At 42.2% G+C, this 14211-nt stretch overlaps 1 protein-coding gene across 1 annotated transcript in view; it reads right to left on the bottom strand.

Moving 5' to 3' along the window:
• Positions 13473-14211, bottom strand: part of LOC109721622 (linoleate 9S-lipoxygenase 6) — a 13477-nt gene continuing 12738 nt past the window's right edge. Inside the window, exon 9 of the mRNA XM_020249327.1 lies at positions 13473-14211. Within this exon, the coding sequence (XP_020104916.1) occupies positions 13717-14211 (495 nt within the window). The 3' untranslated portion in view covers positions 13473-13716.

Below are 14211 nucleotides of genomic sequence, written 5' to 3'. Positions count from 1 at the left end.
AGAAGACAAGAAGGAGAAAAAGAAAGAAAGGGAAAGAAAGGAAAAGAATAAGAAGAAAAAGAGAAAGAAGGTGGAGAAGAAGAAGGAGTGAAGTAACTCCCTTTCCTTCACCTCTAGCACAAAGAAAGGAAAGCTTTGAGGTAAGCTTTGATCCCTTTCACGGTAAAACCCTAGAATGAGAACCAAATGACCTAGAAATGGTTTTGGTAGAATCTTTTGAGTATTTGAAGATTTCTTTTGCTTCCTTAGGAGATCAAAACCATAGATTGGGTATATGTGGTGAAGCTTAGAGGTGAGCTTCAACCTCTCTCATGGTAGAATCCAAACTAGGGTTTGGATTGAGCTGAGAATGATTTTTATGGAACCTTTAGAGGATTTGAAGCTTTTTTTTGCTTCTCTAAGAGATCAAAATTCTAGATTTGGTATATGTGAAGCTAGAGCACCCAAATTTGGAGCTTTTGCTTGTGAGGGTTTCAAAGTGAAATTGACCCTCTAAAACCCTAATTGGGGGTATTTCCGACGTGATGGTGCGCTCGGATTAACGTTACGAAAAGCTACGTAAAGTTATGAGCAAAAAGGCCTAATTTGGCTTCGTTTTGCCGCAAGTGACGAACTAGGAGTCTAAAAATTCTAAGAAATTCACCATAGCACCTAAGAAAGCCTACGAGGTGGGTGGTGCTCTCCAAACTTGTTGGAAGTCCCTTTATGTCTAATGTGTCACTTCTTGAGCATATGTATATAATTGTTGGATGCATGATTAGGGTAATGAGATTATAAATATGTGAATGTTTGCATTTTGTGAGTTCAAGTGCATCATGAGATGGTTGAGAACCAATGAGAATGTATTAACCCTATATGTGCATGTAAAAAGAGATAAGAGTATAGTGAAGTTAAAGAACAAGTGACATATGACATGAGGACAATGAAATGTGAGAATAAAAGTTAGAGTTAGCATAAAGATTGACGTAAAGAACACTAGAGCTAGTGTGTGGCATCAAGAGAACAAAATGTGGTATAAAGAATGATAAAAGCTAGAGTTAGCAAATGTGAGGCATCAAAGAATGACAATTGCTAGAGTTAGCAACAAAATGTGGCATAAAGAACAATGGCTAGAGATAACATTAAATGTCGGGCATCAAAGCATACTAGAGTTAATGTATGATATGAACGATAGTAAAGAATGTAAAGAACACTAGAGTTAGTGTAATGATATGGTCAAAGATAAAGAATGCAAAGAACTTGAGATTGACACAATGACATTCAACCTTAGAGCTAAGGATCATTTGTGCATAAATTCCTTAGAGTTAAGGAACAGATTGAACTGAATATCCTTAGAGTTAAGGATTGATCACACTCACTATAAGTCCTTGCTAGAGGGTGGTCGCTCCCCCTCGGGCGATGCGCTCCGAAGTTTGTCATCACTGGGTTGAGTTACTCAGAGGACAGTCCTAGCGAGATTACAATGCACTAAGACATAAAGAGGAGCCCGGTTACTTCGGGATGACACCACCCACCTTCTGGCGTTGTCACGACTCTAGGAATGCGATTCGGCGACTTTACGATGTCGTCTCGGCCTCCCAGGCGGTAACGAAGCTCAGAAGGTCCTTTTTGCCAATAACTTTGCACCCACTCGACGAATTGTCGAACCGTCTTCGCCAATATATTTAAACACCTAGCAATTAGGTTTACACTTTATCAATTTAGATCAAACCCTACTACAAAGCAAAAACTCCATTTTGGAGCCCTAACTTGCAATCATGCAAGAATCAAACTCTAAACCTCCAAACTCATACATAAAGTATCTCTCTAGCAAGCTAGAGTTCTATTTAAACCATTCTAGAGCTTAAAGACCTAAATCCTAGAAATCTACCATGGTTGAGCTTCAAGCTAACCTCCAAAAGTTAGCTCCAATGGTGAAGAGGAAGAAGAAGATGATGAAAACCCCTCTCCTTGCTTGCTTCTCAACCAAAATCCTTCTCTTCTTCACCTTCTAGAGAGAGAGGAAGAGAGTTTAGAGAGAGAAAGAGAGCTAGGGTTGAGTTTGGGAGAGAAATGAGAAAGAGAGAGGGCTCACTCCCTCCTATACCCCCAACTTATGCTACAAATGTATAAAAGCTCCTCAACTTTGCCAATAATGCACAGCCCAACTTGGGCAAATTCGGGCTACCCCGAGAGTGACTTATTTACAGAAAAGGGCCCTTATCCCTTTTCCACGCGTACGGGGACCGGTCTCTCCAATGAGGAACCGGTCCCCGAGAGCACACTCTCACAAGACAGCCCCTTGCTCAATTTGCATACCTACGGAGCCCGGTCTCTCCCACCAAGGACCGGTTCTCGAGAGCAAGTTTTGTGCGCAGAGTCTTCTGCCACATTTTCCAAGCTACGGGGACCGGTCTCTCCCACCAGGGACCGGTCCCCAAGAACAAAAATCCTGCACTTTGCAGAATTTTCACAACTCGCTCCCGGTGGCCTTCTCTAATGCACTTTTTGGGTTTCTGACGCCTTCGGCCTTTCCAAAGCGTACCGAACTGACAATCAGTCGATTTTAATCGAAGTCCAACTCTCGCATTTCGAGAATTCACTTCCTTACACCGGAGGCTTGCGCGAGATCCATAGAAGGTTAAGAGAGGTCGAATCCGTGGAGTCGGTAATCACCTTGTAATCTTTTCTCTTAGTGGATTATTATTTCGCGTATTGGTCCCGTAGGTTTTTCTCCAAATTGGAGTTTTCTTACATAAATCTCGGTGTGCTATTTTTATTTTTCGCGTTTATTTTTTATTACATTGAGATTTGCAAATTTGGGCTAAACACCTATTCGCCCCCTCTAGGTGTGATATTATCAAGATAGATACTAGGGTTTCATAACCTACAGACTTGTTCTACGTAGTTTTAGCCTTTTGTTAGTGCTCAACTCATGTATATGGATAATAATGAAAAAAACCAAAATCTAAACTAATTAACAACTTAAAACTTTATCCCTCGTAGCTATATAAAAACAAATTTAACTAAAAAATCTAACTAATCAATAGAACAATAAAATAAAAATGAAGAGAATATATCTTTATTAATGTGGAGAATAATTAATAAATTCGCGGTGCACTTGTACTTCTACATAGTTTTAGCCTTTCTATAGTGCTCAACTCATGTATATGGATAATAATGGAAAAAATCAAAATCTAAACTTATTAACAACTTAAAAGTTTATCCCTCGTAACTATATAAAAACAAATTTATCTAAAAAATCTAACTAACAATTTGATCTTATTTTCAACAACTTAGTCTCAAATATATATATATAAATGGTGCAATTTAGCCCTATACAGTGCAACTTAGTCTCAAAAAGTGCAACTTTTACTTTTTCTTCTTTCCTCTCTACTTCTTTGGCCTTTCCTATAGTAGTCATGGTACATGAGGGCCTTTCCAGAAGAAAAAAAAAATTTATTTTCTTCCTTTTTTCCCTTCCATCCTCTATATTATTTTCTGTTACCGCGCCCTTTCCATCACCCTTTGTAGTATCCGCCACCCCCGCTCCTGTCCCTTCCTCGCCCCGACACGCTCTCCTTCCCCGTCGTCCTCAAATCCTGCAACACTTTCGTCGTTCTCACCGTCCATGGCCACGCTTTCTACCGCAGCCTCACTTTCCATCGCAACCTCATCTCCACGATCTGTGGCATATCCAAATTGGCATCGACAGAGGCGTGGTTAAAGTAAGAGAGAGGAGCGCCGCAACAACATGGGGACGATGGAGTAGGAGGAGAAGGGAGAGAAAACGGGAGGAGAAAGAGAGAAAGAAATGCTGAGAAGGGAGAGATGCCGAAAGGAGAAAGACGAACGAAAAAAAAAGAGAAAAAGAGAAATAAAGATATTTTAGTCAATTTACTAAAAATTTGGATCAAATGTGTAAAATTTAAAAAAGTGGCTCATTTTTATAAAAGCGCAAAAATCGTTGAATTTTTTATGCAAATATGACTACATAGGTGAATTTGATAAGTTTATAGAAATTTACAAATATTGGGTTAGTTGTGAAAAAAAATTAATGCTGGAGTGAAAATTTTGTAGAAGTTTAGGTATGATAGCACAGTTGACCGTTTCTCCAGGAATAGAGCACTGTGTGAAGTTCTGGAATGATGCGACGGCTTATTTGGTTGAATTGAATCTAATTGCACCATTGCAACACGAAGATCATACATAGATAGGGCGAAGAAATCAATGGAATCAACAAAATCGTGAGAGGCACTCCCTCCCATGGCTTCAGGATCAAGCCCCATCACTAGACGGGGCTGGGCAAGCTAACACCAACCTCGCCTCCCCAACTTGCATTGCTCAAGCTTCTCCAATACCTGAAATATTAAAACTAGCTAAAACGCCAACATAGGGTTGAGAATCATGGGCTTCAGTATATAGTAGCTGGGAGGATAGCAAGCAAAGTGAGAAGTGGGATAATCCCTGATAAGGTTCCAAGCAAACTAGTTAAAAAGGAGATCATCGATGACCTCGAACAGATTGATGAAACAAATGCAATTTTTTGTAAGTTTATTCTCAAGCATATTAATTTCACTAATATCCCTATGCATTATTCTTACTATGGCTCACGAGAGGACCTTTTCATGTGGCTTGTACATTCTGAGGGTTCTTCGTCTTTCTTTCGCTTTAGTAATGTTGCTCCTACATGGATCCAACTTGATAGCCTCCCCTCAAATTTTGTGAAATGGAAACACCTCTTTTATTTGTTACTATGCCCATGTCTATGTGAACCGGATCAAAAAAAAAAAAAAAAAAAAAAAAAAAAAAAAAAAAACTACAGAGAGTGGTCTGGGTAAGTTCTTTCAATACAAAGTTTGTCTCTGTGCTCTATGAAAACCTCCTAACTTTTTGTTACTTGTGGAGCTAATGGCTCTCCTTCTCTAAAAATACTCCCATATTTTTAAAAAAAAAAAGAAAAAAAAAAGAACCACTGCAATTAAAGCAGAGCACCCAAAGTGGACCGTCGATTCATGGCAGTGAGAGGAAGGATTTAGTGCAAGAGAATCCTTTTAGGGCTAAATCATAATAATTTGGAGAATTCTTTCAGTCCACGACTTATAGTTAAGCCTGAAAATTAGAATGGACAAAGGAGAATGATGGGGGATCTATTCATTAGAGAGGAAAAATTTTAAAATTTTGAGCACAATCCTATTAGATTCTCTTTATAGAATTGCCGTGGGAGATATTTGTTCGTTAAAAATATATGTATTTGTTCAAATATATCAAATATAATATAATTTACATTTTTTAAATATCAATTGTTTGATTAAGGCTTAGTTTGGTATTGAGGTTTATCTAACGCTATTAGATAAAATGGAGTTGAGGAAAAAGTATATAGGGATATGATTCTGCGTTCTCCGGTGGGATCGCAAAAAATATATCGTAACCGACTCATCGCGATATGCGGAACGCAATATTTCGTACGGAAACAAACAGAGTATTTTTCCAACATACTTTCTTACCGCACGTAATGCAATCTCTCTGCAATCCCAAACAAAGCCTAAGATAAACCTCAATACCAAATTAAGCCTAATACTACTTATACAAATTTTGTGGTTCATGATAAAATACATGATCACTTCTGAGCCCTTAACATCATATCAAAATATCGTCTACACCTTTCTTACAACCTAATATCTTTCTTCTTCTTTTTTTGAGAAAATGTAGCACGCTACCCGCTTTATTCATTAAGAAAGTTGAATTAAGCATACAAGGTGGAAGCATCCGAGGCCTCAAGAAAAAGCGAGATAAAACAGAGCAGCAGGGAAAAAAGAGAGAAAAAGAAAGAAAAGAAGAAGTCACACCGCCGAAAGTCCAGTGCGGGCAACCGAAGTTTAGCTATCTAGTGCTGGCCAAGATCGATCCAATCCTGCCTTAGTGATTTGATCCGTTCAACCATCTGGTAAGGTGTGGTGTATATCGCTTTAAAAATGATGTTGTTCCTTTCGATCCAGACTATCCACCAGATAGATGCAAGAAGGGTTAGTCCCTTAATTATCTTCTTGGCGTTTTCGAAGCGTAGACACCTTTCCCACAGTCCCTGGTCCGCCTCCAAAGGCTCAATTAAAATGTCGAGTTCATCCAAGACTAATAGTAAATATCTGAATAACACACATGTACTGAAGAGGTGATTGCAAGTTTCCATGGCATTGGCGCAAAAAACGCAAAGCTGCTCAGTAAGCAACCCCCATTTGACGAGCCTATCCGTAGTGAGAATTCTCTTCCGAAGTAGAAGCCATATGAAAACTTTGATTTTAATCGGAATTTTCGTTCTCCAGATAGATATGCTCGTCGAATCTCTCATTCCTGTGTCCATGAGAAACAGGTAGAGGGATTTGACGGAGAATTGCAGATTTGTCGTCCAGCGCCAGTGGACGCAATCATGCCTGCTAAGAGGTTGGACGTCCTGTAACGCATTCTTCAGCTCCAACAGACTTCAGTGCCTATCTGCAGTATGATTCGCAACAAATCCGCAACAGATGAAACGCCATCTCGACCCATTAGGATTCCAGCAATGAGACACTCAAACATCCTTGTTTTTAACATAGTTGTAGATTTCTGGAAACTGAGTGCGTAAGGAGGTTTCTCCTAACCATATGTCGGACCAGAGCCTAATATCTCTACCGTCTCCTATCTTGTAGATTGTACCACATTTGAAGATGTCCCGGTAGAACAATACACTCCTCCACCATTGCGAGTAAGGGAGGAAGGATCTTCCTTCGTGAAGAGGTGTTCGTTTAGTGTAGTATAGTGATCTAATCAGCTTGTTCCAAGGCGTTGATGGTTCGTTGAAGAAGCGCCACCACCATTTGGTTAAAAGTGCCAGATTCATAGCTTCCAGATCCTTGATCCCTAGACCTCCGTCCCGTTTACTTTTACAGACTGTTTTCCAGCTCACTAGGCAGGCCTCTCCATTGACTTTAGAGTTGCCTTTCCAGAAGAAGGCTCTTCGTAAAGCTTCAATCGGTTGGAGGACCCATTTTGGCGCTCTGAAGATAGATAAGAAGTGTAGCGGCAGACTAGAGAGAACAGAGTTAACTAGTGTGAGTCTTTCCCCTTGGGAGAGAAGTTTCGCTTTCCATCCTTCAATTTTTTTCTCGATACGGTTAATGACAATGGACCAGTCCTCTTTCCTTAGATGTTTAAAGGAAAGGGGTAAACCCAAGTAGCAAATTGGCAGGGTTCCGACTCTGCACCTCAGAGTGTTTGCTAGACTGGCCGCCTTCTGTGGTTATGTCCTAAATAAAAAAGTTCGGACTTATCTTTATTAATCCGGAGCCCAGAGACCTACTCGAAAATATTCGACATGAACCGGATGCTTCTAATAACATTTTTTCTGGGCTTACAGAAGAAGATTGTGTCGTCGGCATATTGTAGGAGGACTGTCTGGCAATTATCAGACTGCCGACTCCGCAGAGGAGGTTGTTTCTCTTAGCTGATTCGGTCAGCCTTGAGAGGCAGTCTGCCACCAACAAGAAGAGGAAGGGAGAGAGGGGGTCTCCTTGTCTAAGGCCTTTTTTTTTATTTCAACCACTTAGTCTGTGTCCCGTTTACCAAGATAGCGATTTTGGCGTTACGGACACACTGTTCAATCCAAGTCCACCATTTGTCGTTGAATCCTAGCCACGTCATGATGTTTTTCAAGAAAGACCAACTAACATTGTCAAAGGCTTTTTCGAAATCTACCTTGATACATGTGCACTCTTGTCCCGTTTTAGTACACCAGGCAAAAAGTTCACATGCTGTGACGAAAGAGTCAAACATAAGACGATCCTTAAGGAAGGTCGATTGTATTGGGGCGATAAAGAGGGCATAACCAATGCCAATCTGTTGGAGAGGACCTTGGAGATAATTTTTTGTGTTCCATTTAAGAGGCTGATCGGTCGAAAGTCGTTCACCCGATAGGCCCCTTCTTTTTTAGGGATAAGTGTCACGCCCCGGGACCGGCGGAGGCCCTCCCGGTAGCGTGCCCAGACCCGCCATATGTCTACACATATAAGGCGTCTACGATAAAAGCGGAAGTAAAAGCAAGAGATAGAACAAATATAAGAAATGAAATAACTAGCAACTAGAGATATCAGAGCAAGTTCTATCATCTACACCAAAGTAGAGAAATAAAGCTAGTCAAACAAGGATAACCATAAGTATTACAATAACTGTCTTAAGTACAAAAATGGTGGTCTCTCTACACATATACGGGTACAACTCTCAACCTCTCACAAAAAGAAAACACGAGAGGTAAACCACCTATCGAACGATCCCTCGGTAAGCGCGCTAGCCCGAGGCGATACCCTTTCCGCGATCCCTGGCCTCACCCTGAGTGGAAGGCTCTGAAAAAATATCGAGAAAAAGAGGGCATGAGAACTATAATTTATAGTTCCCAGTGGGCAATTACTGACCTCAGCTCAATGCACCACTAGGCCCCAAAGGAAAAGGGTAAGTACAATAATGATAGCAATATAAAGGCATAATTGTAATGCTAACTTACTAAACTCAAGTATAACGATGTCATGGTGATGTACATCTACAATATCAAAATACTATGTCCAATGGTAATAGTTCAATGTCAATAACCTTTATCAATGCATGATGCATAAGCTCTATCATGGCAACCAAGTATGCTCTAATGCAACAAGAGACTATCAAATATACTACATGTCTCAACACTATGCTAAAAGCATATAAATGTAATCCAACTACTAAACCTATCTAGTAGTGATTAACCAATCTCGACCCCGTATCGATTTCCATTTCCAATCAAGAACCTACCAAAGGTAGTCCAGCTTGTGCCGCCTAAGTGCCTGTGGTAGCCCAACATCCCTACTCTTGGGATGTGTCTGTCCCACTCGACCCCGTAGGCTTCTCAATACCGCACGAGCGAACATAAGTCGCGTGGGCTAACTCCGGAGTGCCGGCTTGTAGGGAGCGACTCTCACAAGCATGTGCGAATGAGCACAAATGGCAAGCAAGCAAAGTCCAAGTCTCAAATATCAAATTCTCATGTCTCTAACATGGTAAGGTCACTAGCATCCCGAAGATCTAGTTTAAATCACAATGTGAAGTTTCAACATTTACTACGCCTAGTGCCCCTTAATGACACTTTGGCAATTTGGTGTCCAACATGTATCCTAAGTCCCTCGATGGCCCTATCCACTAGGTTCACACATGTCCCGAGCTCAATGCCGTTTGATGACATTAGCTCTCTAATTCACATAGCTTCTAAATGACAATCTTGTCAATTTTCATGTCACAAGTAAACTTAGGTTTAAACGCATGAATCCGAACTCATTTATACTATAGAGGCATGATACCACGTCTCACATAGGATGCTAAATGCAACTATGGCCTAATAATCTACTCTCTACTACATAGAGGTCCAAAATTTCATTATATATAGCATAGGCCTTTTAAGCATTCTAAAATTCACAATAAATACATATAACAAGAATATGCATGCTTTTTCATTTAACAACACTTAATTAAGCACAAATGAGAATTTCTCATTGTGTGGCTAGGTCAAACCCACCGAACCGTCGCGTAGGGTCTCGTCTCGCCGAACCAAGTTGTCCCCGAGTCTCAAAATACCCTAAAAGTAATCAGCGAAGAGATACGAGGGCATTACGACCATTAAATAAGATCAAACCTTAATCTAGAAGCAAAAGGGCCAAAATTTACCTCAAGAGTAGGAAACTCTTCCAAAGCTCCAAATGAGAGCTAGAACCCTTCCAATCCAAGCCCTAGGAAGGTTCTAAACCAATCAATCTAGCCCCAAAAGCCCTAGATCAAAAAGCCCCAAAAATAAACCCTAATACCCATTCTAGGGTTTCAACACAAGAAAAATCTCAAATCCAACGTCTAGATGGAGAGAAAGGGCTACCAACCTCAAAGAAGCTTCAATCCAAGCTCAAAGGGTGAAGATCTTCTCCTTTGCAAGCTCCAAGTCCAAGCCTTCAAGCACCAAGGAAGAAGAGGGGATGAGGAAGATGCTCCAAGTCCTCAAAAGCTCTCAATCTTCTTCTTCTTCCTTCCTTCTTCTCCTTCTCCTTCTTCTTCTTCTTCTCTATCAAGGGTGTAGAGAGGGTTGAGAGGAGAGAAATGAGGAGAAGAGTGAAGGGATGGGTCATATAGACCCTCTATTGTAACAAAATCCCAAGAGGCCCCTCAAAAATCCAATATTACATCAGCCCGAACTGGGCAGTTTTCGCCCAGAGGGACCGGTCTCTCCCCAGCTGGGACCGGTCTCTCGCTGCGAACCCGAAAAACCAGCGTTCGGGAACCGGTCTCTCCCTGCGCGGGACCGGTCTCTTACCGCGAAGAAGCGTTCGGGAACCGGTCTCGCCTGCCAGGGACCGGTTGCCTCAGGCTGCCTCAACACTGCTCACTGGGGGAACCGGTCTCTCCTTATAGGGACCGGTCCCCGAGAGTAAAAACTCTCAGGACTTGTCCAAAGTTTCAGATTTCGAACTTTTCGGGTCGGGAAACATTCTACAACCCTCCACCAAGTATGGAAAAGCTCGAAATACATCCAAACACTCGAACCTCGCAATTTGCAAAGGTCCAGTGTGTTACATTCACCCCTCCTAAAAAGGAGTTTCGTCCGCGAAACTCGAAACGACAATTACCTCAAGCCTCCGTCTGAAAAAGATGGGGATAGCGCTCCCTCAGTGCGCTCTCCAGCTCCCAAGTGGCCTCGCGCTCGTCGTGGTTGCTCCAAAGCACCTTCACGTAAGGAATTTCTCGGTTCCGCAATCTTTTCACCTCGCGAGCCAAAATTCTCAAGGGTTGCTCTTCAAAGCTCAAATCCTCCCGCAGCTCCATAGGTGTAGCATCCAACACATGAGTCGGGTCGTGGATGTACTTCCGAAGGACCGATACATGGAACACATTGTGTACACCCGATAGTTTTGGCGGTAGAGCAAGTCGATACGCTACCGGGCCTACACGCTCCAAAACCTCAAACGGTCCAATGTATCGGGGGCTCAACTTACCCCGGATTCCAAATCTTCTAATTCCTCGAGTCGGCGAGACTTTCAAGAACACATGGTCTCCAATCTGAAACTCCAAGTCCCGTCGACGCCTGTCAGCATAACTTCTCTGCCTACTCTGGGCCGTCAACAATCGCTCCCGTGCAATGCGAACCGTGTCCTCTGCTTCCTGGAGCACATCTGGGCCTAAGGCCAATCTCTCGCCAACTTCACTCCAATGAAGGGGTGATCTACACTTCCGTCCATAGAGTGCCTCGAACGGTGCCATCTTGATGCTTGCTTGATAACTGTTGTTATAAGCAAACTCTGCCATCGGTAGATGNGCAATTTGCAAAGGTCCAGTGTGTTACAATAAGGCAGACCAAAGAGTAGTCGCTCGGTCCCGCGAAGAGGTAATGTCCTGAAGGTCTATGAACAGATTAAATATATCATCCTTGACGGTTTCCTAGAAGGTTTGGAAAAAGATGAGCGAGAATCCATCAGGACCCGGAGCTTTGTCGCCAACTAGTTGAAAGGTTGCGGTCTTGACTTCCTCCATAGAAAAATGAGCAGTGAGGAGCTCAGGGTTGGAAACTCTGCTCGTCTTGTAGAGTTCACTCCAATCTCCATGGTGCCAAGATCTCATATCTTGCCTACAAAACAGCTGTTTGAATTTGTTCAAGAAGTAGGATCTCTTTTGCTCTTCGCTGGAGATATACCGTCCGTTATCTTCTATTACCTCTATCGAGTTGGCACGTTTTCGACCGTTAGCCACCGCATGAAAGAATTTAGTGTTTCTGTCACCTTCCTTAAGCCATCGCTGTTTGGCTCTGGTTTTCCACAGAATCTCTTCCTCTTCTATAATTTTCTGTAATTTTCTTTTGATTTGACCCATACATCAGCATAGTGTATTTAATTCATGTCCATATAAATATAATATTATATATTACAATTCCCTCTTAATATCCTATAAAGTTTTAAAATAAATTTAACTTAGGCTAAAAGACCTGGGAGGTTGGGGGTTCGACTCTTAGGTTGGCATGCTTTCATGTAGCGTGTGGTTTGGGAACAATGAGGGGAATAAGCCCTTATTCCCCTCCTTTGCTCCCAAACGCCGTGTTCGGTTGCCGAGAATTGTAGTTTCCGAATTTCTGGAATAAACTAGTATAAGACTGGAACTGCTGTTCCACCTTTTTCCTGAAACAAGCTTGTTCCCGAATGAGAACAAGGAATAAACTGATATAAGACTGGAACTGTTGTTCCACCTTTTTTTTTGAAACAAGCTTGTTCCCGAATGAGAACAAAGTTAATTAAAGTCTAAATTTAATTTTAATGACAGTAAATCTTTAATTAATCTAATTAATATATTTAAATTATTATTTATTACTTAAATAATAAAATAATTAATTAANTATTAATAATTATTATTATTATTAATTAGATAATCGATATTATTATTTTATTATTTATAATTAATTATTAATAATTTATTATTTATTGTTAAGTAATATTTTGATGTTAATTAATTAGATAATATAATTTTAATTTCAAATTATAACTCTTATTCCTATGGCTCCGATTTAACCATCAAAACACTATTTATTTTATTCCTAGGAACAACCCAATTTTCATCTAAACGCAAAATTGGTCTAGTTCCTCCTTATAGCTGAACTTATAGCTATCTCTGGAACAAGCAGTTCTTACTTATACCCGAACCAAACGCAGCCTGATTAATCCCCAACCACCCATGGGTTGGGTTCTTTTGGTGGGGATTGGATAGGAGCATTAGAGAGGCCAGCAGGTAGCAGTGTAATGCGGGTTTATTCAGGCCAAAGGGGGCCAGGGGTAGGCCCAACCCAACTCGGTTAAAATTCGGGCCTGGCAGTGTCGGGCTAGGTCTTATTGAACACCGGCCCAGCACGGCCCTCCAACCCGGATGGCACAAGCCGTGCCGAGCTGGGCCGACCCTTTAAATATTTTTTTTTATTTTTTATAATATATAAAATTCCAAGGAAGGTCCTAGGCTCTTTATTTCCTCTGCCTTGGGACCCGAGAAGCCAACCTGGCTCTCCGGGTCCAAGGTCCGGCTTGGGAGCTGGGGATGGTCCCCAACTCCCTAGAAGCCTGCAGGGCCGGGCCGTAATGGGTTGTGCCGTGTCTAGCTGACGGGCTCAATTTGCTTGGCCCAACACGGCCCGTGATTACTGGTCGAGCCGGCCCGGCAAGAGCTACAGTACCCGTGCCATGCCTAGGCCCGGCCCATAGGCATGCCGGGGCCGACCGGCCTATTTTATATCCCTACCAACGAGCCAAGTCAGAAAAGAAAAAAAAAAAAGAGAGAGAGAGAGAGAGAGAGAGGACTAAATTATTGTACTTGCATTATTTGGCGCAAGAAAGTAAATTTTTTATAAGCTCGTGGATAGAATTTTCTATGAATGAAGTCCATTCAGCTGGTGATTTTTAACATAATTAATTTCGCTAAAATTTAGCAAAAGAGTAAATTTTGCTATTGGATGTCGTGAATTAAATATGCTAAAATACAACTGTAGGATCAATCTGATGCGTACAAAATGTTATGCAGGAAATTGTACCCAATTCGAATCCTAATCTTATCACTTATTTCACGCCCCACCTATTACTAATTTTATCATTTATTTCACGCCCCACCTAGTAATAATGGGACTTGTCGTCAGACCGTTTTTTCCGATAACAACACATGGAGTTCAATTCAAATCGATACACTATTCGGAATTCCCTTCCCCGTGATCCCGGCCGTACTGGTCGGGTAAAGCAGTGTGTACGGCATCTTCACCGGCCCGTTCCGGTTCTTGAGGCTCGGATCGCCGTTCCGCTTGACGATGTCCGCCTCGATCTGCGCCAGCCTTGCCTTGAACCGCTCGAACGCCTGCAGCGCGCTCTGGTCGGCGGTCCACTCCGGCGTGTCGCTGATCGAAATTCTGTCGACGCACTCGTCTGATGAAGTGTACTTAGGCCAGCGCGACACGCCGAGAATCGTCTGCAGCTCGCTGGTGACGGTCCGTAGGAACACCTTATCCGGATTCGTCTTCAGCTCCTCGTAATCCGCTGACCCCGGCTCCGGCATGAAGCGCCGGCTGATTGTGGGACGGTTGGGCAGGTATCCTGCGTAAGGGTACTGCCCAAAGTTGACGGCCGCGTGGAGGGCGGATGCGACCCAGATGACGGTCGTGCATGCATGGGTCAG

The sequence above is a fragment of the Ananas comosus genome, linkage group 15 (assembly GCF_001540865.1).
Source record: "Ananas comosus cultivar F153 linkage group 15, ASM154086v1, whole genome shotgun sequence".
Lineage (NCBI taxonomy): Eukaryota > Viridiplantae > Streptophyta > Magnoliopsida > Poales > Bromeliaceae > Ananas > Ananas comosus.
Note: the sequence above shows the minus strand (reverse complement) of the source record. Positions and strands in the feature narration are given on the sequence as shown.